Source organism: Salmo salar, chromosome 13 (genome assembly GCF_965601325.2).
Source record: "Salmo salar chromosome 13, fSalSal1, whole genome shotgun sequence".
In the NCBI taxonomy this organism is placed as follows: Eukaryota; Metazoa; Chordata; class Actinopteri; order Salmoniformes; family Salmonidae; genus Salmo; species Salmo salar.
Window position 1 is genome coordinate 82,194,648 of NC_138303.1, and position 26,214 is coordinate 82,220,861.

Below are 26,214 nucleotides of genomic sequence, written 5' to 3' on the forward strand. Positions count from 1 at the left end.
GGGAGATATTTCCTTTTGTTGTTGTCTAGACCAGTTCATATGTTTGATATTTGTCTTCATGTTTGAGATTTCCCATTAAGATTGCAAACCGGTAAGATATATAGCAAGCTTCATGGTTTATTTGGCTTTGGATCCCATATCAAAAGCTGTGGCAATGCTTACATTCTCCAATCCTCAACAGAGCAGACAGCTGCAAGTCTGCCCCCCAAAATCAAATTACTTAAAAAAAATATGCTTTATAATCAAACATTTTCTTCATCAATAAAGGGGACTCTTAATATATTCCAAATGAAATGCCAAAATAATGTCGCCCTCTTGTGACTGCTTTGAACATTGATTTACTCATGATGGTATGCCTGCTACCGCAATGTGAAGTCATTCAATAAGAACATTGAGTCTTTTTAGAACTTTATTTTCATTTTTTGACAAATATATATGAATGTTGAACTCTTAAGGAGACAGTATTTGGAGAATTCTTTGCAGAAAATGAACTCTCCTAAATAGACAAGAAACCATCATAAAATACATCTACATGATTGAACTAACCATTTCTATTTGTGCCAAGGAAGAGAATGATACAACTTATTGACAGTGAATTGATGCAAGTGATTCTTAAATTCAGTCCAATGTCATTTGGTGCTGACAAAAAAAGTTATTTCAAAAAGCCTGATGGGACTGTCATTTTCAGACATCTATATTTTTATGATTCATGGGGTTGACTGTTAGTTTTGCATAAAGGCACACAAGCATTGGTAACCCTCAGGTGAGCATTGCTTTTTTTTGTCAAGACATTGGTCCCATTAGGCAGTACAATTATCCAAACAACTTAAAACAAAAATGTTATAATAAAAAACAATGAATAAAATGACCAAAAGATTTAGATCATTCATGTATACAGGGAAATGTCTTCTAGTAAGTTAAAATGTTTATTGAGACCTAAATTAGGTTGGACATTTACTCAAGGGTACAGTGGGTCAGCAGTATAGGACACCAACTCAGAAACCTGCTTTATGCTAATAAGAGCTTGAGGGAACACCAACTTATTTACAGAGGATGAAGTTCAGAAAGGGACCTGGTCTCCTGTTGTATGAACCCCTGGAGGCTTCTCTTTCCCTGCCTGAAGGTACTCTCCCTCCGGGAAAATGGTAGGATGACCAGGAGCCTTAAGAGGGTTTCAATGTTACTAAAGCTCCTAATGTCTGATGCCTTCAGGGTGTCGAGCACAGTGGCTGGAAGATACCCGGACATGGGATCTAACCACTTCTCTCTCCAAGACTTCATCTCTGTGGGGAGTGAGACCAGGTCAGGCATGTCATCTTTGTACATGCGGAAAACGTGAGCATTTACACTGCTGTTTTCTAGCTTTGACATGGCGTAAGGCACAATCTCCAGGCACCTCAGGGTACTGAGGACCTTCTCTGTGAAGAACTCACTGACCTCAGCAATGGAGTGCTCTATCACCTTCAGACTCACCGCCATTTTGTAAAACTGACTCAGGGGTTCTAGCAACGCAGAGTGCAACAACGTTATTTGCAGCTTGGAAGCTAAAGAGACAGCTTCCTTGAACCAGGCCTTGTGATGTGTGTCAATATCGCTCTTCAATTCATTGAGGGAAGTCAGGAGATCGGGCAAGCTATTCATAGCTAGCAACACATCTAGGGGTTTTCCTTGAAGAGATTGGCTCAGCTTTTTGGTCAAGCTTAGGACATTCTTCAGCACGACAGCCGAGAAGATGAACTCAAAACGTCTGACTTTATTGAAGTAAAGCAGTGCTTGGCCACTCCCTAAGCTATTCTCCTCACTTTTCAACTCATTCAAGCACAGCATGACTACCTCCAGGAGCTCTACCATCAAATCATGCATATCATGACTCTTCTCCCAGTTCTTAATAAGCTTGTCCCTAAGCTCATTACCCTTCCCCTCATCATGTTGGAATATGGCAATGATCACCTCTTCTAGTTTGGTCTGTCGTTCTGCATCCTCTGTGAGCCACTGTAACATGTTTTCTACAGACACTGCACAGTCTGCTGCAGCCACTGCAGGAGATGACCTGGCTAGCCACACATTCAGAGACACAGCAGAGCTGACCATTTGCATGGCCAGGGGGTATTTCTGGGCTATTACAGCAGAGACAGCCCTCATCTGAGACCCTACCTCACCAACACTTAGCAAAGCTTGCCCTCTACAGTACTCCATATTGAGCCCCCATTTCTCTGATAGGGCTGTTTCAATAGCATCAGCCAAGACAGCAGTGTCCTGGCTGAACGGGATGAAAGCTACAGTCTCCTCGCACTGAGTGTCCTGTTTGTCCAAGTACCTGATGCACAGGGGGACGTAGAGCTGTCCCTCAATCTCAACCGCCTGTTCCGTTATTATTGTAAAGAACTGTGAGTCCCAGAGTTCCTTAAGTATTTCCTCACGCACAGGTGGGTCATAGAAAGACATAGCCTGCCTCTGACCTACGACCCTGTCCTCTATCATTACAACACCGTCCTCCGCCTGAGCGACGCCCTCCTCCGCCATCAGCCCGCCGCCCTCCTCCGCCGCCTGTGCGACGCCCTCCTCCGCGACGCCCTCCTGCGCCTGCGCAACGTGCGCCTGCGCAACGTCCTCCTGCGCCTGCGCCACGTCCTCCTCCGCGATGCCCGCCTGCGCCACGTCCTCCTCCGCGATGCCCGCCTGCGCCACGCCGTCCTCCTCCGCCATCAGCGCCACGCCGTCCTCCTCCGCCATCAGCACGCCGTCCTCCTCCGCCATCAGCACGCCGTCCTCCTCCGCCATCAGCACGCCGTCCTCCTCCGCCATCAGCACGCCGTCCTCCTCCGCCATCAGCACGCCGTCCTCCTCCGCCATCAGCACGCCATCCTCCGCTTGCAACTCTCCTGCAAGGGGTTGTTCTGCCATATTAGCTTGGTGTTCCTCAACTGTCTGCTCATGTCTCTCATCAGGGTTTACATCAAAATCTCTGAAATCTAAAACACACACACACACACACAAATAAACACCCCTCTTTCCCTTATTTTCACTCTGAAGTATATACTATTACATGGTTCATGTAGAATATGTCATGATGAATCTTCATGATTTAAACATTCACTTACCACTTTCCAGATTCAGACCTTTCATTTGTTTCTTCACCTAAATTACATAACAGAATTGAGTACATTTAAAACACATTTAATTGCTATGCATATCTCTCCTTTGCCAGGGAATTGGGGGGTGATCTTGCTGTATTGTTTACTGTTATTATCATCTGTCTGTTTGTAAAACTGACAACTCATGAATCAAATAATTGTATGCATATCTATACCAGGGATTTTTTTAAATCAAAATGGGGATTAGGTGGTGGGCGTAGTGGTGGCGTGGCCATGGGCCTGGCAAATGGTGTGGTCGATGACTGAACATTTTAAAGGCCCTCCTGTTGGCCGCAGTGACAAAATGTAGCTGTTTTAAAGCAAATTTCATGCAATTCTACAAAAAAGGGATTCAAACAAAACTAAATCAATGGAGAGTGACCATTTTTTTGTTATTTTGGTTCTGTACTCTAGCACTTTGAGTTTGAAAGGATACAATGACAATGGGGGTGAAGTGCAGACTGTCAGCTTTAATTTGAGGGTATTTTCATACATATCGGATGAACCATTTATAAATGACAGCACCTTTTGTACATTGTCCCCCCATTTTAAGGTACTACAAGTATTTTTTGAATTGGCTTCACAGATGCGTGTCGTTAGGCAGGTGCATTAATTTGTGTCATTAGTGAATGCAGGAGAGCTGTTGATGAATAGTATTGATTCTAGACTTTGCTATTGCCTTTGGAGGTTGTTGTTGGGGTGTGACAACATGAGAAAGACAGCAGTGTCGATGCAAATGAAGCTGGCCGTAATAAGGCTCAGAAATGAAAATCAATCAATCAATCAGGAACATTACAAAAACCCTGGGCATGCCCAAGTCAACAGTTTGGTTCATCATTAACAAGAAGAAAAAAAAAAAAAACGGTAAACTCAATTATGTCAAAAGACCCAGTAGACTGAGGAAGACCACTGTAGTGGATGACCGGAGAACACTCTCTATGGTGAAGAAAACCCCCAACAACCCCCCTGACAACAGCCCAACAGATCAAAAACACTTTCCTGGATGCAGGTGTAGATGTCTCAAAGTCTACCATATGTAGAAGACTACACCAGCAGGACTACAGAGGGTACACTACAAGATGCAAACCACTGATAAGCCTGAAGAACAGAAAGGCGAGATTACAGTTTGCTAAAAGGCACCTAAAAGAGCCCCAAGAGTTCTGGAAAAAAGTATTGTGGACAGATGAGACAAAGATGAACATGTACCAGAGTGATGGAAAGAGGAAAGTGTGGAGGAAAAAAAAGACATGCCCATGATCCAAAGCATACCACCTCATCTGTGAAACATGGTGGAGGGGGTGTTATGGCTTGGGCCTGTATGGCTGCCAGTGGAACAGGCTCACTTGTCTTCAACAATGATGTGACTGCAGACAGAAGTAGAACAATGAATTCTGAAGTCTACAGAAATATTTTATCTGCTCAGATAAAACCAAATGCCTCCAAACTCATTGGACGGCAGTTCATCATGCAACAAGACAATGACCCTAAACATACCGCTAGAGCAACGCAGGGGTTTTTGATGGCCAAAAAGTGGAAAATCCTTGACTGGCCGAGTCAATCACCGGATCTGAATCCAATTGAACATGCATTTTACATACTGAAGAGGAGACTGAAGGCAATAAGTCCCTGAAACAAGCAGGAACTGAAGATGGCTGCAGTACAGGCCTGGCAGAGCATCACCAGGGAAGATACCCAGCGTCTGGTGATGTCGATGCATTGCAGACTTCAAGCAGTCATTGCATGCAAAGGATATGCGACCAAATATTAACAATGATTACTTTATTCTACATTATGTTAAACTGTCCAATGTTTTTTTATGCCCGAAAATGGGGGGGGACGGGACACTATGTACACAAGCTTCTATAATTTCTAAACGGTTCATCCGATATGTATGAAAATACCCTCAAATTAAAGCAGACAGTCTGCACTTCACCCTGATTGTCATTGTATCCTTTCAAACTCAAAGTGCTAGAGTACAGAACCAAAATAACCCAAAAATGATCACTGTCCAATGAATTATGGTGCTCACTGTATATATCAAAAAGTTTGGACACTCCTACTCATTCAAGGGTTTTTATTTTGTACTATTTTCTACATTGTAGAATAATAGTGAAGACATCAACACTATGAAATAGTACATCATGTAGTAACCACAAAGTGAAACTATTCGTCAAAGTAGCCACCCTTTGCACATTCCTGGCATTCTCTCAACCAGCTTCACCTGAAATGCTTTCCAACAGTCTTGAAGGAGTTCCCACATACGCTGAGCACTTGTTGGCTGCTTTTCCTTCACTCTGCGGTCCGACTCATCCCAAACCATCTCAATTGGGTTGAGGTCAGGTGATTGTGGAGGCCAGGTCATCTGAAGCAGCACTTCATCACTCTCCTTCTTGGTCAAATAGCCCTTACACAGCCTGGAGGTGTGTTGGATCATTGTCCTGTTGAAAAACAAATGATATCCATTCTGGTTCACGCTTAGTGGGACTGGTGTATCGCTGCAGAGTGCTGTGGTAGCAATGCTGGTTAAGTGTGCCTTGAATTCTAAATAAATCACTGACTGTCACCAGCAAAGCAACCCACACCATCACACCTCCTCCTCCATGCTTCACGGTGGGAACCACACATGCAGAGATTATCCGTTCACCTAATCTAATCTCACAAACACACAGCAGTTGGAAGTAAAAATCTCACATTTGGACTCATCAGACCAAAGGACAGATTTCCACCGGTCTAGTGTCCATTGCTCGTGTTTCTTGGCCCAAGCAAGTCTCTTCTTACTGGTGTCCGTTAGTAGTGGTTTCTTTGCAGCAATTCGACCAAGAAGGCCTGATCCACGCAGTCTCCTCTGAACAGTTGACGTTGAGCTGTGTCTGTTACTTGAACTCTGAAGCATTTTTTGGGGCTGCAGTTTCTGAGGCTGGTAACTTAGGAACATATCCTCTGCAGCAGAGGTAACTCTGGGTCTTCCTTTCCTGTGGCGGTCCTCATGAGAGCCAGTTTCATCATAGCGCTTGATGGTTTTTGCAACTGCACTTGAAGAAACTTTCAAAGTTCTTAACATTTTCAGGATTTACTGACCTTCATGTCTTAAATTAATGATGGAATGTTGTTTCTCTTTGCTTATTTGAGCTGTTCTTGCCATAATATGGACTTGGTCTTTTATCAAATAGGGCTATCTTCTGTATGCCACCCCTACCTTATCACAACACAACTGATTAGCTCAAATGCATTAAGGAAAGAAATTCCACAAATTAACTAGGCACACCTGTTAATTGAAATGCATTCCAGGTGACTACCTCATGAGGCTGGTTGAGAGAATGCCAAGAGTGTGCAAAGCTGTCATCAAGGCAAAGGGTGGCTACTTTGAAGAATCTCAAATATAAAATAGTTTGATTTGTTTAACACTTTTTTGGTTACTACACGATTCCATGTGTGTTATTTCATAGTTTTGATCTCTTCACTATTATTCTACAATGTAGAAAATAGTAAAAATAAAGAAAAAGCCTGGAAAGAGTAGGTGTGTCCAAACTTTTGACTGGTACAGTATATATATAAAAAAAAAATACCATTTGGACGTAGGCTCCCGAAAAAACACACTTAAGCGGCCCGTCCAAGACTTTTCTATGCAGAAAAAACCTGTACAGTGAGGGAAAAAAGTTTTTGATCCCCTGCTGATTTTCTACGTTTGCCCACTGACAAAGAAATGATCAGTCTATGATTTTAATGGTAGGTTTATTTGAACAGTGAGAGACAGAATAACAACAAAAAAATCCAGAAAATCACATGTCAAAAATGTTAGAAATTGATTTGCATTTTAATGAGGGAAATAAGTATTTGACCCCTCTCAGAAAGATTTCTGGCTCCCAGGTGTCTTTTATACAGGTAACGAGCTGAGATTAGAAGCACACTCTTAAAGGGAGTTCTCCTAATCTCAGCTTGTTACCTGTAAAAAAGACACCTGTCCACAGAAGCAATCAATCAATCAATCAGATTCCAAACTCTCCACCATGACCAAGACCAAAGAGCTCTCCAAGGATGTCAGGGACAAGATTGTAGACCTAGACAAGGCTGGAATGGGCTACAAGACCATCGCCAAGCAGCTTGGTGAGAAGGTGACAACAGTTGGTGCGATTATTCACAAATGGAAGAAACACAAAAGAACTGTCAATCTCCCTCGGCCTGGGACTCCATGCAAGATTTCACCTCATGGAGTTGCAATGATCATGAGAACGGTGAGGAATTAGCCCAGAATTACACGGGAGGATCTTGTCAATGATCTCAAGGCAGCTGGGACCATAGTCACCAAGAAAACAATTGGTAACACACTACGCCGTGAAGGACTGAAATTCTGCAGTGCACGCAAGGTCCCCCTGCTCAAGAAAGCACATATACATGCCCGTCTGAAGTTTGCCAATGAACATCTGAATGATTCAGAGGACAACTGGGTGAAAGTGTTGTGGTCAGATGAGACCAAAATGGAGCTCTTTGGCATCAACTCAACTCGCCGTGATTGGAGGAGGAGGAATGATGCCTATGACCCCAAGAACACCATCCCCACCGTCAAACATGGAGGTGGAAACATTATGCTTTGGGGGTGTTTTTCTGCTAAGGGGACAGGACAACTTCACCGCATCAAAGGGACGATGGATGGGGCCATGTACCGTCAAATCTTGGGTGAGAACCTCCTTCCCTCAGCCAGGGCATTGAAAATGGGTCATGGATGGGTATTCCAGCATGACAATGACCCAAAACACACAGCCAAGGCAACAAAGGACTGGCTCAAGAAGAAGCACATTAAGGTCCTGGAGTGGCCTAGCCAGTCTCCAGACCTTAATCCCATAGAAGATCTGTAGAGGGAGCTGAAGGTTCGAGTTGCCAAATGTTAGCCTCGAAACCTTAATGACTTGGAGAAGATCTGCAAAGAGGAGTGGGACAAAATCCCTCCTGAGATGTGTGCAAACCTGGTGGCCAACTACAAGAAACGTCTGACCTCTGTGATTGCCAACAAGGGTTTTGCCACCAAGTACTAAGTCATGTTTTGCAGAGGGGTCAAATACTTATTTCCCTCATTAAAATGCAAATCATTTTATAACATTTTTGACATGCGTTTTTCTGGATTTATTTGTTGTTATTCTGTCTCTCACTGTTCAAATAAACCTACCATTAAAATTATAGACTGATCATTTCTTTGTCAGTGGGCAAACGTACAAAATCAGCAGGGGATAAAATACTTTTACCCCCTCACTGTATATCAATAAAATCAGTCCTTAAAATATCAGCATTGGAATGCTAAAAGGAGTATTGCTGTTCATTTACCTGCTCAAGACATGGGATGCTTTCTGGGTCAACTTCGATGCACTTCTCAATGACCTCCCTTAGTCTTTGAACAGTTGGGTAATGCATGAGAAGCATCACAGTGTCGGTTTTGCTGCCCTTGCAGACCGTGTTCTTCAGCAGAGCTCTCATGGAGTTCAGGGTGGTCTTCATGAGGTCCCACTCCATACTGACGCTGGGTAGAACAGCCACCAGTCTGAGCAGCATTGTCACTGTGGGATGGCTTTGAGATTCTGGGTGAAGCAGTATCTCAGAGATAGAAGCTGGTGGTGACATGTCCTGATATTTCTCTTTCCACACTGTGGCCCAGTTACTGATATCCTGCTCTACTGTGTCAGGATCAGGGAGGTCAGACAGGTAGAGACTGTATAGCTTGTCTGTGGACTCTGCGCGGATTGGCTCTGAAATGGGCTGTGGATTGCAGGTGGGAAGAAGAGACAGGAGCTTCAGGGCTTTCAAATGACTGTCGGAGAAGTTGTACTTCATTTCGTCAATGAGGCAGCTCAGTACAGGAACGCTAAAGTTGTCCCTGTAGTACACCTCTGGAGACTCGTAAGAGTTAGCTTCCTCTGGGAAACACACTTGCTGAGGGGCCACCTTGGATGCTAGTTGGAATGCCTCTTCAAACCAAGGTGTGTGTACAGTGCTTATGTTCTCCAACATCTTGTTCAGGGTCTCTATGATTGGTACGATCTTCTCCACTTCACAGATGATGTCAGCAGGGTTACCACAGCGGAAAACAGTGCTGCAGTTTCGAAGAGGAGAACAGGCATTCTTCAGGATCACAAGTGTGACGACAAAATCCATCTCTCTCAAAGCAGTGGCGAGGACCTGTGCATGTAGTGACATAGTGCCCGTGGCGCTGGAACTAACTGAATCCAGGCAACTCAAGACTCCCTCCAATGTGTCGACTAGGAGATCAAAAAAGTCCTCCCTCTTCTTCCACCTGGAGCAACAGGTTTCTGGAATTTCCTCTAAGGCCTCCCGAGGTGTATTCAGTAACCCATCCACGGCCTGTGCTAGCTCTGCCTCCAGTCCAGGTGACTGGTCAAAGAACAGTAGAAGATCTTCCACAATTCCCAGCATCTTTGTGACAGGTGGGCAGTGTACACTTCCTGCTAGCCAACAGGCAAGACCACAAGACTCACTGGGTGTGATGACAGACAGAGGATAGCTCTCGAGGAACTCCAAAGACATCTTCTTCAGGCTGTGACAACCTGAGCCCATGCGCATGAACGCTTGTCCACGACACTGACTCATCGGCAATCCCCAGTCTTCGGTTAGAGTTGCTGAAAGATTCTTGGCTTGAACATCAACGTCACAGGTTTCAAAAAATCGCAAAAAACCAATGAGCTCTACCTTGGGGGCACATTCCCCAACATATCTGACGAAGACAGGCAGATAGCTCTTATTAGCAATTATAACAGGTTTATCTGTGATAAGAGAAAAGAAGGGGGACTCCTGTATTTCTAAGAGTATGACTTCCCTGATGGATTTTGTGAGAAGCTCTACCATTTCCTCCTCTCCTACGTTAAGCGTGAACTTGCCATCTCTTCCAAACCAGTGGCACAGGCCGAGATCCTGGATGAGAAGGACTTGATCTTCTTTGGAGAGTTCGGAGAGCTGGCACTTCTTTTTCCCTAGACGTGCAGCCAGTCTGAAAACCATTTCCAAACTCTGTCGATTATCTCCAGTGTGCCCATTCTCATCCACCGCTTTCATTTCCTGGTTCTCTTTCTTGTCAGAAGACTGATTCTCAAGGTCCTCTGTTCCATCTTTGCCATGATCGACTGAAAATATAAAAGGTAAATTATTTAATTCAATTTACTCAGTTCAAGTTCTATAATGTTCTATCAGAGAGTTAATTTATTTCGTCACTTGACAAAACCTAGGTCCATCCCTATTACCGACATACTAAATGGTAAGTTTTACCATACATATTTATTACATGGTCACATGGGGATTCATTGTAACAAATATTTTCTATAACATACCTTCAGAGTTCTTCATCAGACTTTTGGATTCCTTATCCTAAAAAAAAAAAAAAAAAAAGACAAAAAGGAAATCATTTATTTTAAAAAGACAACATTTCAGTATAGGCTGCTCTGAAAGACTACATAGGCTTAACAGATTAGACAAAATAATAATCATGGACATTTATTTCAACAGTGAAAACTTACCAAGCAGATGCCCTCTAAAGCCTGGGGAGTGACCTTCAAGCACTTAGTCACCATCCGGTCCAGATCTCTGTTGAAGTTGGTTCCCACCTGCAGCATGGCCAGACATGGGGACCTGTCCTTGGGGCTGGTGTTCCTCAGGTATTCCTGGAACATCTTGTGGCGCATCACTTCCCCACAGTTCTCTAGTACTGTGCTGGGTAGCACAGACATGATCCTCAGCAGTGTGTTGATGTTCCCAAAGTATTGCATGAGTGGCAGACGGAGAGTCTGAAAGATGGTGTCTGGGATGGTCACGGATGCAACTTTGGTCTTCCACTTCACCCTCCAGCAGCACAACTCGGTGAAGAAGTTGTCGGAGTCAGGCAGATCACTGGCGTAGAGAGGAGGCTTTGACCTTAGGATCTCAAACATGTAACTCACAGTCACAGAGCAGGGAACCAGGGAGAGGAAGTTTAGGGCCTCCTTATGGTCCTCAGAGAAATGATCCTTAACAGCATTGGTGAGGTTGTCCACTAGGGGCACACTTAGTGCATCTTTGTAATAGAGCGCTGGTTTCATCATGCTATCCCTGGACGCAGAGGAATTATCAGGCACTTTTATCTGCACACCTAGACTCTGGGCGAGCGCACAAGCTTCGTCAAACCAATTCTGGTGAAATACTTTGATGTTTGTTTTGACCCTATTAAGAGTAGCCACTATACCACTGATCTGGCAGAGTTGGGATGCTGCGCTGAAATGATCCTTCTGGAGTCCTGCACTCAGTTCCCTGGTGAAGGACGAGGTGTTCTTCAGGGCTACCATGGGCACAATAAAATCAAAGTCCCTTATCAAACGCAGCAGTGCTCCAGCTTTTAGAGAGAGTGAGGATTTCCACCTCTGTGGATTGCTCTTGATTTTCTCCAAACATTCGACAAGGGGCTCCAGCATCTGCACAAAGACTTCATAGGAATCATGCTTCTCCTGCCAGACGGTACAGAACTTCCCCTGCAATTCTTGAACCTTTTCATAGCTTTCCCTAAGACCAAATGCAATGACATGATCCAGCTGTTTCTCAAGCATAGGCATGCTCCCAAAAAACATCAAAACCTCTTCAAAAACATCCAGGGCCCGTTTGACTGATGACACAGGGGTGGATTTTGACCACCATGTGTTAAAGGAGTAACAAGAGCAGTGTGTGCATATTGCAAGGGGGTACTTTTCTTGGATTTTGCAGGCAAATGCTTTCAGCTTGTAGGAGACATCACCGGATCCGAGGTAGGCCTGACCTCTGCAGTAACACAAATCGAGATGCCACTCTTTGGTTACAATTTCCAATATGCGCTCTGACATGGCATCACAGTCAAGATCCACATCCAGAAATCCCATGAGCTCCAATCGCATGACATCAAAACTGTCCACAAACCTGAGGAAGAGAGGAAGGTGTTTTTTCTCCCCTAACTTCACAACGCGGTCGATGAACAGAGAAAAAAAGGAAGTGCCCACCTCCACAAGAATTCCCTCCCTGACAGCATCCTCGCATACTCTGAGAACTTCTTCCATCTCAGACTTCGACACATATTTCAATGAGTCTTCAACCTCGCCATCCTGTTCAGCAGAGGCCTCACCAGGCTGTCTGCTCTGGCTGTTATATGCAGCTGTCACAGCAACCTGCAAAGCAGATTTGAGTGCCTCCTTATTCGTTTCTGTGGCTGGGAGTTTCGGTTGCCCCACTCTCTCGGTCTCCATCTCAGAGGGTATGTCCTGTGGTTCTTCTTGTGTTTCTTCAACATTCTCTTTTAGAGTGTGATTCCCATCATTCTCAGAGACAGGTTCTGAAATAAAACAGTCAAGAGCATGAGCCAAGAAGGAATAATTATTAAAACATAGGTATTAATGCAAATATTTTGATATTTACACAATAGTGCAATAAATATTATAAAATTATCAATAATTGTACTTCCTTACCAGCTTCAGGCTGCATCTCTATTACCTCATCATCCTATGAACAGAAAATAAAAGCATTAGCAAAATAACGCTTTTGTTCAGTAACTGAAACCTACAAATGCAAATATTAGTAAGAAAACAAGTTAAGAAATATCCAACAGCCACTTACAGTACTTTCCTTTTGTTTAGTTTTTCTAATTATTTGAAATCTTCAGTTTATTTGATTGCAGAGCAAAGACTTTAAAAACAAGAAGAACACAACCTTTATATTAAAATAAACTTACCATATGCAAAAACTGCAATATGTCAATATGCTTCTCCACATAGGACTCAACCATGTCTTCCACATTGAAGTGCACGTCTTGATTGACATAGACAAATGCCATGTTGCACAGTCTCTGATCCTCCGGTGTGGCTTTCAGGTAAGACTGGTACCGCTCCAGCACCATGTTGTACTGCCCATACACGTCTGCCTCTGCGTTCACACAGGGGATGGTGCCCAAAACTCTCAGCAGGCTCTGCACATTTGGGTAAAATGCAATGTCTGGGATTTTCAATGTTGCAAACACTGTTGTGGGCAGGATCCTCCGCTTACTAGCATGTCTCCACTTCACCTCCCAGCAACCAAGCTCATCGTAAAACGTGTCAGGCCGGGCAAGGTTGTTCAAGTTTGCGTCCGCCACTTTATCCCTGCGGATACTGAAATTGTGGTCAGCCATGTAAGACGGCACCAATGAGAGCCATCTCAGAATCCGTACCATCTCAGTGCTAAACACCCTCTTTACCTCTGCAACAAGGTACAGTAAGATCTGCCTGCTCAGAGTCTCTCTGTAGAAATCCTCCAGAGGGGTTTCAGTTGCAACTGCCTCGCCAGTCTCAGGTGAGCTCTCATCCGGCCTAGCGACCTCCACTCCCAGCTTCTTAGCCCTGCCCACTGCGTCAGAAAACCACTTCCTGTGGAATATTGCGATCTCCTGCAGATGTTTGTTGACGAGCTTTAAGGCGTTGGAGATTGTGTACTGCAAGGTGCTGCTGATGCTGATGGCTCCCCTGAGACTCGGGTTGAGGATGCTCACACAACAGAGGGTATTCTTCAGAACAACCAGGGTGATGATGAAATTGAAGTTCTTCAGGATCGGCTTGAGCTTGGCCATCTGCTCACAAGTAGCGGTGTCTGCGTTCGCAGCGGAGCACACCTCGTTGATGCAGGCAAGGAATGGTTCAAGAATGTCCAACATGGTCTGGAAGGCATCAACACCATACTCCCAGGTGTTCTGGGAAGCCTCTATGATCCTGTCCACTTCACCTTTAAGGTGGCTGTATGAAGACTTGATTTTCACCTCCAGTCTTTCCCAAAGATCTGGGGATCCTCTAATTATTGTGGCGACCTCCTCCACTGTGTTCACAACCTTCTGGATATAAGGTATGGGCATGGAGCGGATTAGCCACATGTTAAAGGCGTATGGGTCACTAGGTGCTAGCACTACCTGAGGAAACTCCTGCAGAATCCTGCTGGTGAGATCCTTCATTTTCTGACATAAACCGCCTGTGGTCAGGTAGGTAAGTCCTCGACAATGCTCCATCCGCAGCCCCCACTTATTCCGAATTTCTGAGAGCAGCATGTAAAACAGACCTTCAGCATCTGCATAACAGGGCAGGAAACCCATAAGGTGTTTCTGAGGGAACCCTGCCACAGTGACGGACCTGATGAAAACTGGGATCTGATCTTTTCCCTCGATGTTTGTCACATCTTGAAGCAGGATGGAGAAAAAGCGTGCCAACCTCAAACTGTTCCGGATCTCCTCCCGCATGAGGTCCTCGCTGAACTGGAGGACTTCTTTCTGGTCGATTTTTTCAACACAGACGGGGTTGAGAGACTGTTGTCCTCTGTGGTCTCCCATTGGTTCATCTGTGTTGGGGTTTGCATCGTTCCCTATGCTGAATCCAGTGAAGGCAAGGGTTTCCTTAAAGTAGACTTTAAGGATTTCCTTTGCTTTGGAGTTGGCGACATCCTCTCTCTTTTGTTCCTCTTGCTGTAAATCACATGTTGCGCTATTCTCTCCTGGCTTATCTTTCACCTCAGATGGAGCTTCATCTTCTGTAGTAAAAGATAAAACATGGACAAGAAATTGAAAAAAAAAAAGTGTTACTGAATAAATATGTTGAGCCATTTCTACAAATACCCTATCAAAAGGTGTACTTTCCTAACTTAACATATAGCCTATGACAATACAGACCACATTACTATACACTACTAGTTGCTACCCAATTACATGTCATTTCTGGTAGGAAAATAGATATCATTTTGCAGCGAGTGGCCAAATACGAAAATATTTTCTTCTTATGGTAAAACAAACAACAAATGAGAAGAAATAGATTTACCAAACCAATCCCCTTTAGCTTTCTTCAAGGATGCAAGCTCTGCCTCAGCCTAAATGGATTAAAGACATACTTAGATGTAAATTGAAATTAATGCAATAGTATCAGATTATACACTTACTGAGATCAGGTTAGGATGACTATATTGGGTACAACATCCAGGGTCATGACCTTATAAGGGACACTATAAACCACTTGTGTGTTTTAAACATGACAATACTTACAGGTTCTCTTATTCTTTTATTCCGGTTGTGGCCTGATGGATTGTTCAAATGGCTTGTAAAATCAAATCTGGTTGGAATAGCACCCTCTTTCAAGGATGGTCTTAAAGTGCTCTGAAAAAGAAACAAGCAAATAATTATAACAATTTCAATGCCACTCTTTTGCATGCCTGAGAGTAAGAACCCACAGGGAGAAGCATGACCTTTTAATACAGACCTACCAGTGGTCTTCAGATAGACCTAGTGCATTATGATTAAGCTAGTCCCAACAAAGGTCTACATGACGTACACATCACGTCACACAGTATGTGGGAAACCTATTCTACAATAGTTTTTGATTCCCCTAAGCATGTGACAAGACATTATTTCTAGTGTGCAACAGATTTTATTCTGAGAGCAATGTACATAATACAAGGTGCAGTGAAATTTGTCATTTTACAGAGTCAGCCATAGTATGATATATCCTACATCCCAAACCCGGTCAATGGGCCTATTAGCTAATGCATAGATGAGTCACCACCTGAACAGGTCATCTGGAACTCAAGACTCCACCCTACTCCTGGGGCGGCAGGTAGCCTAGTGGTTAGAGCGTTGGACTAGTAACCGAAAGGTTGCAAGATCAAATCCCTGAGCTGACAAGGTAAAAATCTGTCCTTCTGCCCCTGAACAAGGCAGTTGACCCACTGTTCCTAGGCCGTCATTGAAAATAAGAATTTGTTCTTAACTGACTTGCCTAGTTAAATAAAGATACAAATAAATTCTTTGAACAATATAACTGAATGAAAACGTAAAATGAATGGGTTTTTTTTGCAATATACAGTGCATTTGGAAAGTATTCAGACCCCTTGACTTTTTCCACATTTCGTTACAGCCATATTCTAAAATGGATTCAATAGTTTTTCCCCCTCATCAATCCACACAAAATACCCCATAATGACAAATCAAAAACAGGTTTTTAAAAAATGTTGCACATTTATTAAGAATAAAAAAACTGAAATATCACATTTACATAAGTATTCAGACCCTTTAGTCAGTGCTTTGTTTAAGCACCGTGGGCAGCGATTACAGCCATGAGTCTTCTTGGGTATGATGCTACAAGCTTGGCAAACCTGTATTTGGGGAGTTTCTCCCATTATTCTCTGCAGATCCTCTCAAGCTCTGTCAGGTTGTCAGGTTAGATGGGGAGCGTGACTGCACAGCTATTTTCAGGTCTCTCAAGAGATGTTAAATCGGGTTCAAGTCTGAGCTATGGCTGGGCTACTCCAGGACATTGAGACTTGTCCCGAAGCAATTCCCGCGTTGTCTTGGCTGTGTGCTTAGGGTCGTTGTTCTGTTGGAAGGTGAACCTTCACCCCAGTCTGAGGTCCTGAGCGCTCTGGAGCAGGTTTTCATCAAGGAGCTCTCTGTACTTTTCTCCGTTCATCTTTCCCTTGATCCTGACTAATCTCCCAGTCCCTGCCGCTGAAAAACATCCCCACAGCATGATGATGCCAACATCATACTTCACCGTAGGGATGGTGCCAGGTTTCCTCCGGACGTGACGCTTAGCATTCAGGCCAAAGAGTTCAATCTTGGTTTCATCAGACCAGAGAATCTTGTTTCTCATGGTCAGAGTCCTTTAGGTGCCTTTTGGCAAACTCCAAGCAGGCTGACATGTGCCTTTTACTGTGGTAAAAGGCCTGATTGGTGGAGTGCTGCAGAGATGGTTGTCCTTCTGGAAGATTCTCCCATCTCCACAGAGGAACTCTGGAGCTGTCAGAGTTACCATCAGGTTCTTGGTCACCTTCCTGACCAAGGCCCTTCTCCCCTGATTGCTCAGTTTGGCCGGGCAGCCAGCTCTAGGAAGAGTCTTGGTGGTTCCAATCTTCTTCCATTTAAGAATGATGGAGGCCAGTGTTCTTGGGCACCATCAATGCAGCAGAAGTTTTTGGTAGCCTTCCCCAGATCTATGTCTCGACACAATTCTGTCTCGGAGCTCTACGGACAATTCCTTCAACCTCATGGCTTGGTTTTTGCTCTGACACACACTGTCAACTGTGGGACCTTATATTGACAGGTGTGTGCCTTTCCAAATCATGTCCAATCAATTGTATATACCACAAGTGGACTCCAATCAAGTTGTAGAAACCTCTCAAGGATGATCAGTGGAAACAGGATGCACCTGAGCTCAATTTTGAGTCTAACAGCAAAGGGTCTGAATACTTATGTAAATAAGGTATCCGTTATTATTTTTAATACATTCGCAAACATTTCTAAAAACCTGTTTTCACTTTGTGATTATGAGGTAATGTGTGTAGATTGATGAGGGAAACATTTTCATTCATCAATTTTAGAATAAGGCTGTACCGTAACAAAATGTGGAAAAAGGGAAGGGGTCTGAATACTTTCAGAATGCACTGTAACTAGTGATGGGGAGGGGGGGGGGGGGGGAAATCTATATTTACATATCACAATTTTATTTTGGATGATATGATATCGATACTTTGACTCCAGGCATCAATTTGTAAAAAAACTAAAAAAACAGAAAAAACATAGGTAGCGTTAGTTAGCGCTAGTCAGCTGTACCTGCACCAAAACTCAGGTATTTGTCATCATATAGCTTGTTCTCCATCTTTAAAAAAAAAAAAAGTGAGCCAATAACATGTTTTCAACACTTACTTCCATGACTGATCAAAACTAATTTTCTCATGCTCTCTGTAGCAGACAGATATTGATCAATTCTGCTTGCATCAATATGTTTGCAACATCAAATAGCAGTATCGAATTGCAAATCATATAGAATTGGGAGCGTCACAATATTACTCGTATAGGCACCTAAGTATCGTGATAATATAATATTGCGTGGTCCCTGGCAATTCTCAGCCCTTGATAACTGGTCTTTTCAGTAAATAATAATACTTACGTCACGACAGATCAAGGAAGGCTCAAAATGATTTGCACAAATTTGGAAGGAATTGTGTAACTCCTCAGGGGTTTTTGGCTCCAAGTCAGATCGATGACAATTATTTAACCATTGTTTACATCTGAAAAGAAAAATTCACAGGATTAGATTTCAAAACTGCAATATGGATAGGCCTGCCCCCATGTTCTAGACCGATGAAAAGGTCTATCTGCATATCACTAGCAAACCGTCCTGTGACTGTTTAGCGACATGGAAGGTAGGTCTACTACCGTAAACCACGGTAATGGAATTGCACTGAGACTGATTTTTCCTCACACAAAACATCTATTCCAAACAAAAACATTGATTTCAAAGTTAAACTCACCATACAACTCTATGAACAAGGCCTACTTTTAAAACGTTTTACACAGAAATGTTTACAAAAACGCATTTACTGGAAGAACTGTGCAGATGCAAAGTTAGGTAACAGAATTTCGGTACATTCTCCCTCAGTTTTTTGCATGACCAAGTTTTCCCAAATAAAACTTACATCTGCTCAGAATTAAGATACAAATATGTCTGCAGAAGGAATGAGGTGTCAGCTATTATATGAAACCTTGGGTTTGAAAAATATATATTTTGGTTATTGAACAACAGTAAGTGAAGTGGACCTACACCCAGTAACAGAATTGTGGTAACAAATTTCATAATGGATCTGTACTGTAATTTGTTTAACACTTTTTTCGGTTACCACATGATTCCATGTGTTATTTCATAGTTTTGATGTCTTCACTATTCTTCTACAATGTGTAGGTGTCAAAACTTTTGACTGGTACATATATATATATATATAAAAATCTTTCTAAATTACAAAATATTAGATCAATATACCTCAAAATCGTTTTGATGGAGTGACTTAAAAAGTTGAGATGAGACAAAAAAAAAATTGTTGATCAAGACTACTTGCATCCAGGGAAAGGGTTAAAAAAAATAAAAAAAAAACTTGGTTTCCCCAAGTTACCCTACGTTTTAAGGAAAGGAGAAATATTTGCTAGTGTCTGACATACGCTGGTGGCTTTGATTAAAGGGTCCTTTTACAGGTGTGTGTGTGTGAGAGTTTGCTGATTCTCTATAGGCCTATATGTTCATTCAGAAAGTTTCCTAAAGTAGCCTGTCTGGACTGTCAATCCTTTGTCTTGATCACATTGAGGGAGAGGTTGTTGTCCTGGCACCACACTGACAGGTCTCTGACCTCCTCCCTACAGGCTCTCATTGTTGTCGGTGATCAGGCCTTCCAGCATCGTGTCGTCTGTAAACTTAATGATGGTGTTGGAATCATGCTTGGCCACACAGTCGAGGGTGAACAAGGAGTACAGGAGGGGACTAAGCACGTACCCCTGAGCGGCTCCCGTGTTGAGGGTCAGTGTGGAGATGTGAAGTTGCCTACCCTTACAACCTGGGGGGGTGGCCCGTCAGGAAGTCCAGGATCCAGTTGCAGCGCGAGGTGTTTAGTCCCAGGGTCTTTAGCTCAGCGATGAGCTTTGAGGGCACTATGGTGTTGAACGCTGAGCTGTAGTCAATGAACAGCACTTTCACGTAGGTGTTCCTTTTGTCCATGTGGGAAAGGGCAGTGTGGAGTGCAATTGAGATTGCATCATCTGTGGATCTTGAAGAGGGTTAAACCGAGGCCTCATAAAGGGTTAACAAATTGTGTTATGATTAACTGTAAGGGCTTCTCTTCTAGGAGACCTCTGTGTGTGTATTAACACCTGTTTGAGTGTTGTGCCCTTCAGACATTATCAGAAGGCGGAAACCTACAACGTTCATACATACTCCTCCTGTCTGGGCCCCACCTGGCTATCTGAGGTTCTGAGAATACCACTGGTTTTCTGAGAACAAGGCTGCCGCAGGCCTGATGAAAACAGCCACCTGTCAGAAGATGCTTGGACTCGTTCACCTTGTCATGAACCTATACTTGTGATGAAAGGTCAAGTTTCGGTCAAACCCACTTCTGAGCTTTTCATTGCTGAGAAGATGGTTGCTGCTGTCAGGGGGAGGTTAGATTTATTAAAATGTTGTTGCCAGGGAAACTCACGCAAGGAGGACTGGAAGAGGCTATATGAGTTACAGGATGTCTTAGTCATTTTGCAGAACCTGGGGAGAGCTATCATATACTGTACTCTGTACCAACTTCTGCCTACAATTGCATTACTAAAGGATAATTGTGATACTTAAAAGAGTGTTTCCTTTCCATTACTAATGTATGTTCGATAATTATATAGACTTGATCACTGGTTGAAGAAATTGACCAACAATCTGTTGGGGCAGGATGCGGGTGTAGGGTTTCTCATGATGGTGCTGATGTGAGCCATGACCAGCCTTTCAAAGCATTTCATGTCTACAGACGTGAGTGCCACAGGTTGGTAGTCATTTAGGCAGGTTACCTTGGCGTTCTTGGGCATAGGGACTATGGTGGTCTGCTTGAAACATGTAGGTATTACAGACTCGGTCAGGGACAGGTTAAAAATGTCAGTGAAGACACTTGCCAAATGATCCTATTTACACTTTGTAGTCAATTTTGACACTAGAATAAATGTTTGACTCATATCGATGCCACATATGCCGTTTTCAAAATGAGAAGTTGCTTTTTAGGGGCAGTTGACCTCTAATTCCAATGCTTCTCTAGCGCAGAGACCGTTAGAGGGCATAGTTCTTCCAAATATCTTACGACCGCTAGGTGTCGACACAGTGAGCCCAGCCGGTAATACACCTGTCCCCCCCATGGACAGGCTTGTACATGAAACATCCTCTATTCAGGCTGAAAAGGCGTTGGTTTTCTCCTTAACTCAATTTAATGGATCGTCAGTGGGAAAAGAAAACGGGCAAAATATGCATATGGTCTTAATAAAACATTTTCCACCACCATGCTACAGTGGCTAATACTACTTCCGGATGTTGTGGTGCGCATTCAGCCAGGGGTAAACGGACTCACGCTGTGTGTAACATCCGGAAGTTGTCAGAAAATCAGAAAACGGGTGGGGAAAATTGTGTTTTATTAAGACGGTACACAATTTCCCACTGACGAGCCATTAACCCGAGTTAAGGAGGAAACCGACGCATCCTGAATGAAGGTTGTTTTACGTACGAGCCGGTCCATGGGGGACGTGTATTGTCGGCTGGCCACATTAAAGTCGGATGTAAGAAGACAAACGATGTAAAAGGAATAATAGCGCCATCTTGCGGCTGGTAGGCTTCTACAACGTTAAGTCGGAATGTTATGGTTAAAATAATTGTACTTACAGTTATTAACTGTATACATGACAAACTTGTGGGGCTAGGCCTGCCCTGACTTCTGTAAGGTAAAATGTATAATCACCATTTTCGGGGAGCTTATATTCATGAAGCTCACACACTTGATTCATTGATTCAATGTACACTCAGTGGCCACTTTATTAGGTACACCCATCTAGTACCGGGTCTTACCCCGGTTTGCAGCCAGAACAGCCCGAATTCTTCGGGTCGTGGAACCCAACATTTCAAGATACCTAACGTGTGCCAGGAAAATATCCTCACCATTACACCACTACCACCAGCCTGTACCGTTAACACCAGGCAGGATGGGGTCATGGACTCATGCTGCTTACACCAAATCTTGACTTTGCCATAAGCATTATGCAACAGTGAACGGGATTCGTTGGACCAGGCAATGTTTTTCCACTCCTCAATCGTCCAATTTTGATGATCACATGCTCACTGGAGCCACTTCTTGTTTTTAGCGGATAGGAGTGGAACCCGGTGTGGTCGTCTGCTGCAATAGCCCATCTGTGACAAGGAGCGACGAGCTGTGCGTTCCGAGATGCCGTTCTGCACACCACTGTTGCACTGCGCCATTATTTGCCTGTTTGTTGCCCGCATGATTCTTGCCATTCTCCTTTGACCTCTCATTAACAAGCTGTTTTTCGATCACAGGACTGCCGCTGACTGGAAGTTTTTTGGTTTGTTGTACCATTCTCGGTCAACTTTAGACATTGTCGTGCATGAAAAAGCACAGGAGGCCAGACGTTTCTGAGATACTGAAACCAGCGTGCCTAGCACCGACGATCATACCATGCTCAAAGTCGCTTAGGTCATTAGTTTTGCCCATTCAAACGGTCAATCGAACCGAAACTTAATGCTCGATGCCTGTCTGCCTACTTTATATAGCAAGCTACGGCCACGTGACTCACTGTCTGTAGGAGAGAACCATTTTCCTGAAGAGGGTGGTGTACCTAATAAACTGGACCATCATCAACATAGGGAGGGGGTGTAACCTGCTACATCAAAGCTAGATAGCCTGCAAGCTAGTCTGATTAAACAAGATGTAATACAACATTTGTATTTACAGACAGAAACGAATGCCTTCAAAATCATGTAAATGTTCCTTACAAGCCAGAATGTTGAATAAAATTACATTTAAACTTTACTGGTTGTGTGCGCGGTTTGTCCTTCAGCTGCTCAAAAATGTAAACAAAATATCCACAGGAAAGTATTGTTTACCAAACTTCTTAGAATCCGGTAGGTATATGGTTCGGCACCAAAGTAAAGTTAGTTTTAAATACACCCAGTACTCCCTGTATATAGTCTCATTATTATGTTACCATTTCCTTTTTATTGAGCAAATATTTGTCTTACTTTTTAACTCTGCATTGTTGGGGATGGGCTTGTATGTAGGCATTTCACTTAAGTCTACACCTGTTGTATTTGACGCATGATGTGACCAATAAAATTTTATTGAATTCAGTTCTCTTGTCAATAGCTATTGAACCAAGCATGCCATGACAATGAAAATGGTATATTCTGAATCAGGGAAGGATGGAGAACAAGCCTGTGAATTTATATTTTCTTATTCGGATTTCAATTGTCAAAAAGACAGATTGTTCTGCATCCTCCCCTGATTCAGAATATACAACTTGCCATGGCATGCCTTGTTCAATAGCTATTGACAAGAGAAAACCGAACATCCAATATAAAACAAACTTTCTCGGGGGGCCGAACAAATAATATAGAGAGCAATAGTAATGTCTAACTCCACCATGGTTCGTTGGACAAAATCTATGGGGAAATCGAGTTTTTGGTTAAATGCCAAAAAAAGATGGTCTGTGGTAAACAAGCTTCAGAGATCTTATACATTTTGTTCAAAGAGAAATCTTCATCAGCTGTCACTGTGAATTTTGAAGCATTTATGTAATTTTTTTTAAAGCACAAAAAGGATTCATAAATCATAAAGATCATGATAACTGACTGACAGATAATGTCATAGAACAAAACGTGTAAGATCTCGTAAGCCTGTGTTAAACCCCGAAAATAAGGTCTACGGTTATCATAAAACTCTCTACTTTCCCCATAGGAATGGCTGGAATAATGAATGTTTTTTAGGACTACAAGCTGGCGACCTCTATAGACGGTTTGGTTGTTTAGCAACAAAACCGACGCATGCGCAACTATGGGGCAAAACAGACGGGGTTGGCTTAGATTGTTAACTATATTTTGTATCCAATGCTTATTGAAAACATACATGTGCACCTGTCTCAAATACATTGTTACAGTTGTTGGTTAGCTAGCCATTAGTATTGACATGAAATCAGTCAAAATACCTCAAAACAAGACATGGTATCAAAAACAACATGAAACGAGTCACTTACGATTCCCCACATGGCAGTTTGTCGTAGCCATCTGGCCATCCAGAATCACAACTCAAGGACTTCTGCTCCACTGAAGCATGCTCATCGTTTTCGTGACGTTGTCAGCTAACCCATCTATACCTACCCGCCCTCCAAAAAGTTGGGTAAACAATAACTAGCTACTTTGCTGTGGATATTTTCTCAGATTTCAAGCAGGGGAAGGACAAACCGTGCAGACAATCCGTAGAGTAAGTTTAAATGTAATTTATTCAACATTCTGGCTTGTAGGAACATGTACACGATTGTGCAAGCATTGTTTTAGGCTGTATATAGACCCATTTGGGATTTAGTGGAGGGTAAACACAGTTTACGCACCTTTTTAATTTGTGTTTACGCACATTTTTATTTCGTTAATTAACGTTCACACATTTATTATTGCGTTCCCAGCGTTGATCAACGGTCACAATGTTAATATTCTTGATCGGAGTTCAAAATCGCGACTGCCTCTCTGCGAAGAGTGGAATCATGAGTCAGGTATGCTCGTTATGTTCGCCTACTCCCTCCGGATTTGTCTTGTTAGAAGCACCTTCATTCACCACTCTGTCCAAAGTCAAACTCTGCCCAGGCACAGACGTGAAACGAACTACCTCAGCCCAGACCACTGGCGTAAAGTACTTAAGTTGTACTTTGAAGTATTTTTACTTAAGTAGTTTTGGGGAGTATCTGTACTTCACTATTTATATTTTTGATGACTTTTACTTTACTACATTCTTAAAGAAAATATTCGCTGATATTTCAGTCAGATGGCTATCTGGCTAGAAGGATGGCGTTAGAAGCTAACGTTAAACAGATCTTGACCTCAGCAGGAGCAATTGACTGAAATTAAGCTAGCTATAATCTTAACAAAAGTTGGGCTACATAGATTCACAAAAAATAACTTTGCTTTACAGCGAGTAGTGAGAGACAGTGGTGAGGCAGACTGGGGTGAGGCAGGCTGCAATGCAGAAGGCAGCAGAGGAAGCAAGCAGAGGTTACAGCGGATTCCAAACTTGGGGTCCCCTGAAATTTAAAATGGGATCCCTGAGAGAATCTGTAATCGTATTAAACACAATAACATGTTCTCTTCAAATGCATATAGAATACAACTATGGGCCTTTTATACAGGGGCATTTTACAATACAGAATTGCAGTGCAGCTCACATGAGATACCAAGAACATGAACGTGATTAAAAAGATAACACATTTCAATATAATGATCTCCACATCCTATTTCTCTGGACTTTCCTAGTGTCCAGTCCAAATAAATATTTTTCGGAGGGCAACCTGATGTGCATTGTGTAACTACATAAAATTACATTAGGCCTTCCCTATTGACCTGCATGAAAATGGAATCAAACAATGCAGTTCTAAAAATGTAATGTTTTGGTTTAAATCGGTGGTTGTTCGTCTGATCTCGATCGCCCACTGGAGTTTATAGTTTACCCACCTTTGTTTTACCACTACATCACTGATACCAATTAATTGTGTATTACAACTTGATTAATCTGACTACCCAATTTAGCTTGCTAGCTACAGTACAACATATGAAGAGGATGTTGTCAGATTAAAGATAACTTTCATAACTTTGAGGGCTGACCAGGGATCACCCTCTCACTAAAACAGACGTATAGTTCATCCTTAACGTTATACAATTAATACGGTTTCCTTAACCACAATAGCCTTTTAGCAAGCTAGCTAGCAAACAACCCATCTTTGCCATTACCGTCAACGTTAGCACAAGCTAGGCTAACTAGCAAGCTCTAGAGGTTTCAATGGATCAACCAGCTAGCTATTTAGTTAGCTAATGAAGAATGCCAATTTTACTTTAAAAAGTATCGTGTGTAGTGGATTGTACACTATTTACATCTAACCCAACTACATTTGCACTTACCGCTCCGAGTCCAATGGAAATCTGAAAAATGGGACGTCTGATTTATCTGTATAGATGTTACAGTTTGGTGCGGCACAGCGGTTGGGCATTTTGGGATCCATGCACTCACTGGTTCAGAATAAATCGTGCATCGTGCAATTAATCAGAAATCCACCCGTATTGAATCTTTAGCTTAATATTTGCACAAAGTCTTTAAATTAACTTTGTACCTAGCTGGGTAATTTAATTATTTCATTCCGTAAAAAGTTGATTTGTTGAGCGGTGTAGTTGCCCGAGTGTTCATAAACCAGGAAGAACACCTTTGTAAAGCGGAAATCGACACCGCTTGGCGCATTGATCTCTGATCTCAGTACAATGTGCACAATTGTATATCTTTGTATTTTTCCTTCTATGTATGCAGTGGCGTATCAGTACGATTGTAATAACAAATGTACTTTGATAGCTGTATTTTTGAAAGTTCCGCATATGACAACCGAGTAAATTATATCGGAATACCACGAGGCCTCAAAACGCCTACTTGTCACGTGACAAGATGACTGAACGAGTTCATGGTTGTCAAAAAAGCCTATTAA

The 26,214-nt window shown here is 42.9% G+C and overlaps 1 protein-coding gene across 2 annotated transcripts; it reads right to left on the minus strand.

Annotated features, from left to right (window-relative positions):
• Positions 1-396: 396 nt before the first annotated feature.
• LOC106567941 (uncharacterized) lies at positions 397-25,958 on the minus strand. 2 transcript variants are annotated; one of them, XM_014137857.3, is made up of 11 exons: positions 25,643-25,958; positions 18,074-18,194; positions 15,175-15,285; positions 14,954-15,002; positions 12,856-14,669; positions 12,593-12,626; positions 10,649-12,459; positions 10,463-10,499; positions 8,451-10,258; positions 3,102-3,138; positions 397-2,882 (listed from the first exon to the last, which is right to left on the minus strand). In XM_014137857.3, the coding sequence occupies exons 1-11, from the start codon at positions 25,741-25,743 to the stop codon at positions 1,045-1,047; spliced, it is 7,761 nt and encodes a 2,586-aa protein (XP_013993332.3). In that variant the 5' UTR covers positions 25,744-25,958; the 3' UTR covers positions 397-1,044. The 2 variants fall into 2 exon arrangements, with proteins under 2 accessions (XP_013993332.3, XP_013993331.3); XM_014137856.3 differs by having other exon boundaries at positions 397-2,972.
• Between the last annotated feature and the right edge of the window lie 256 nt (positions 25,959-26,214).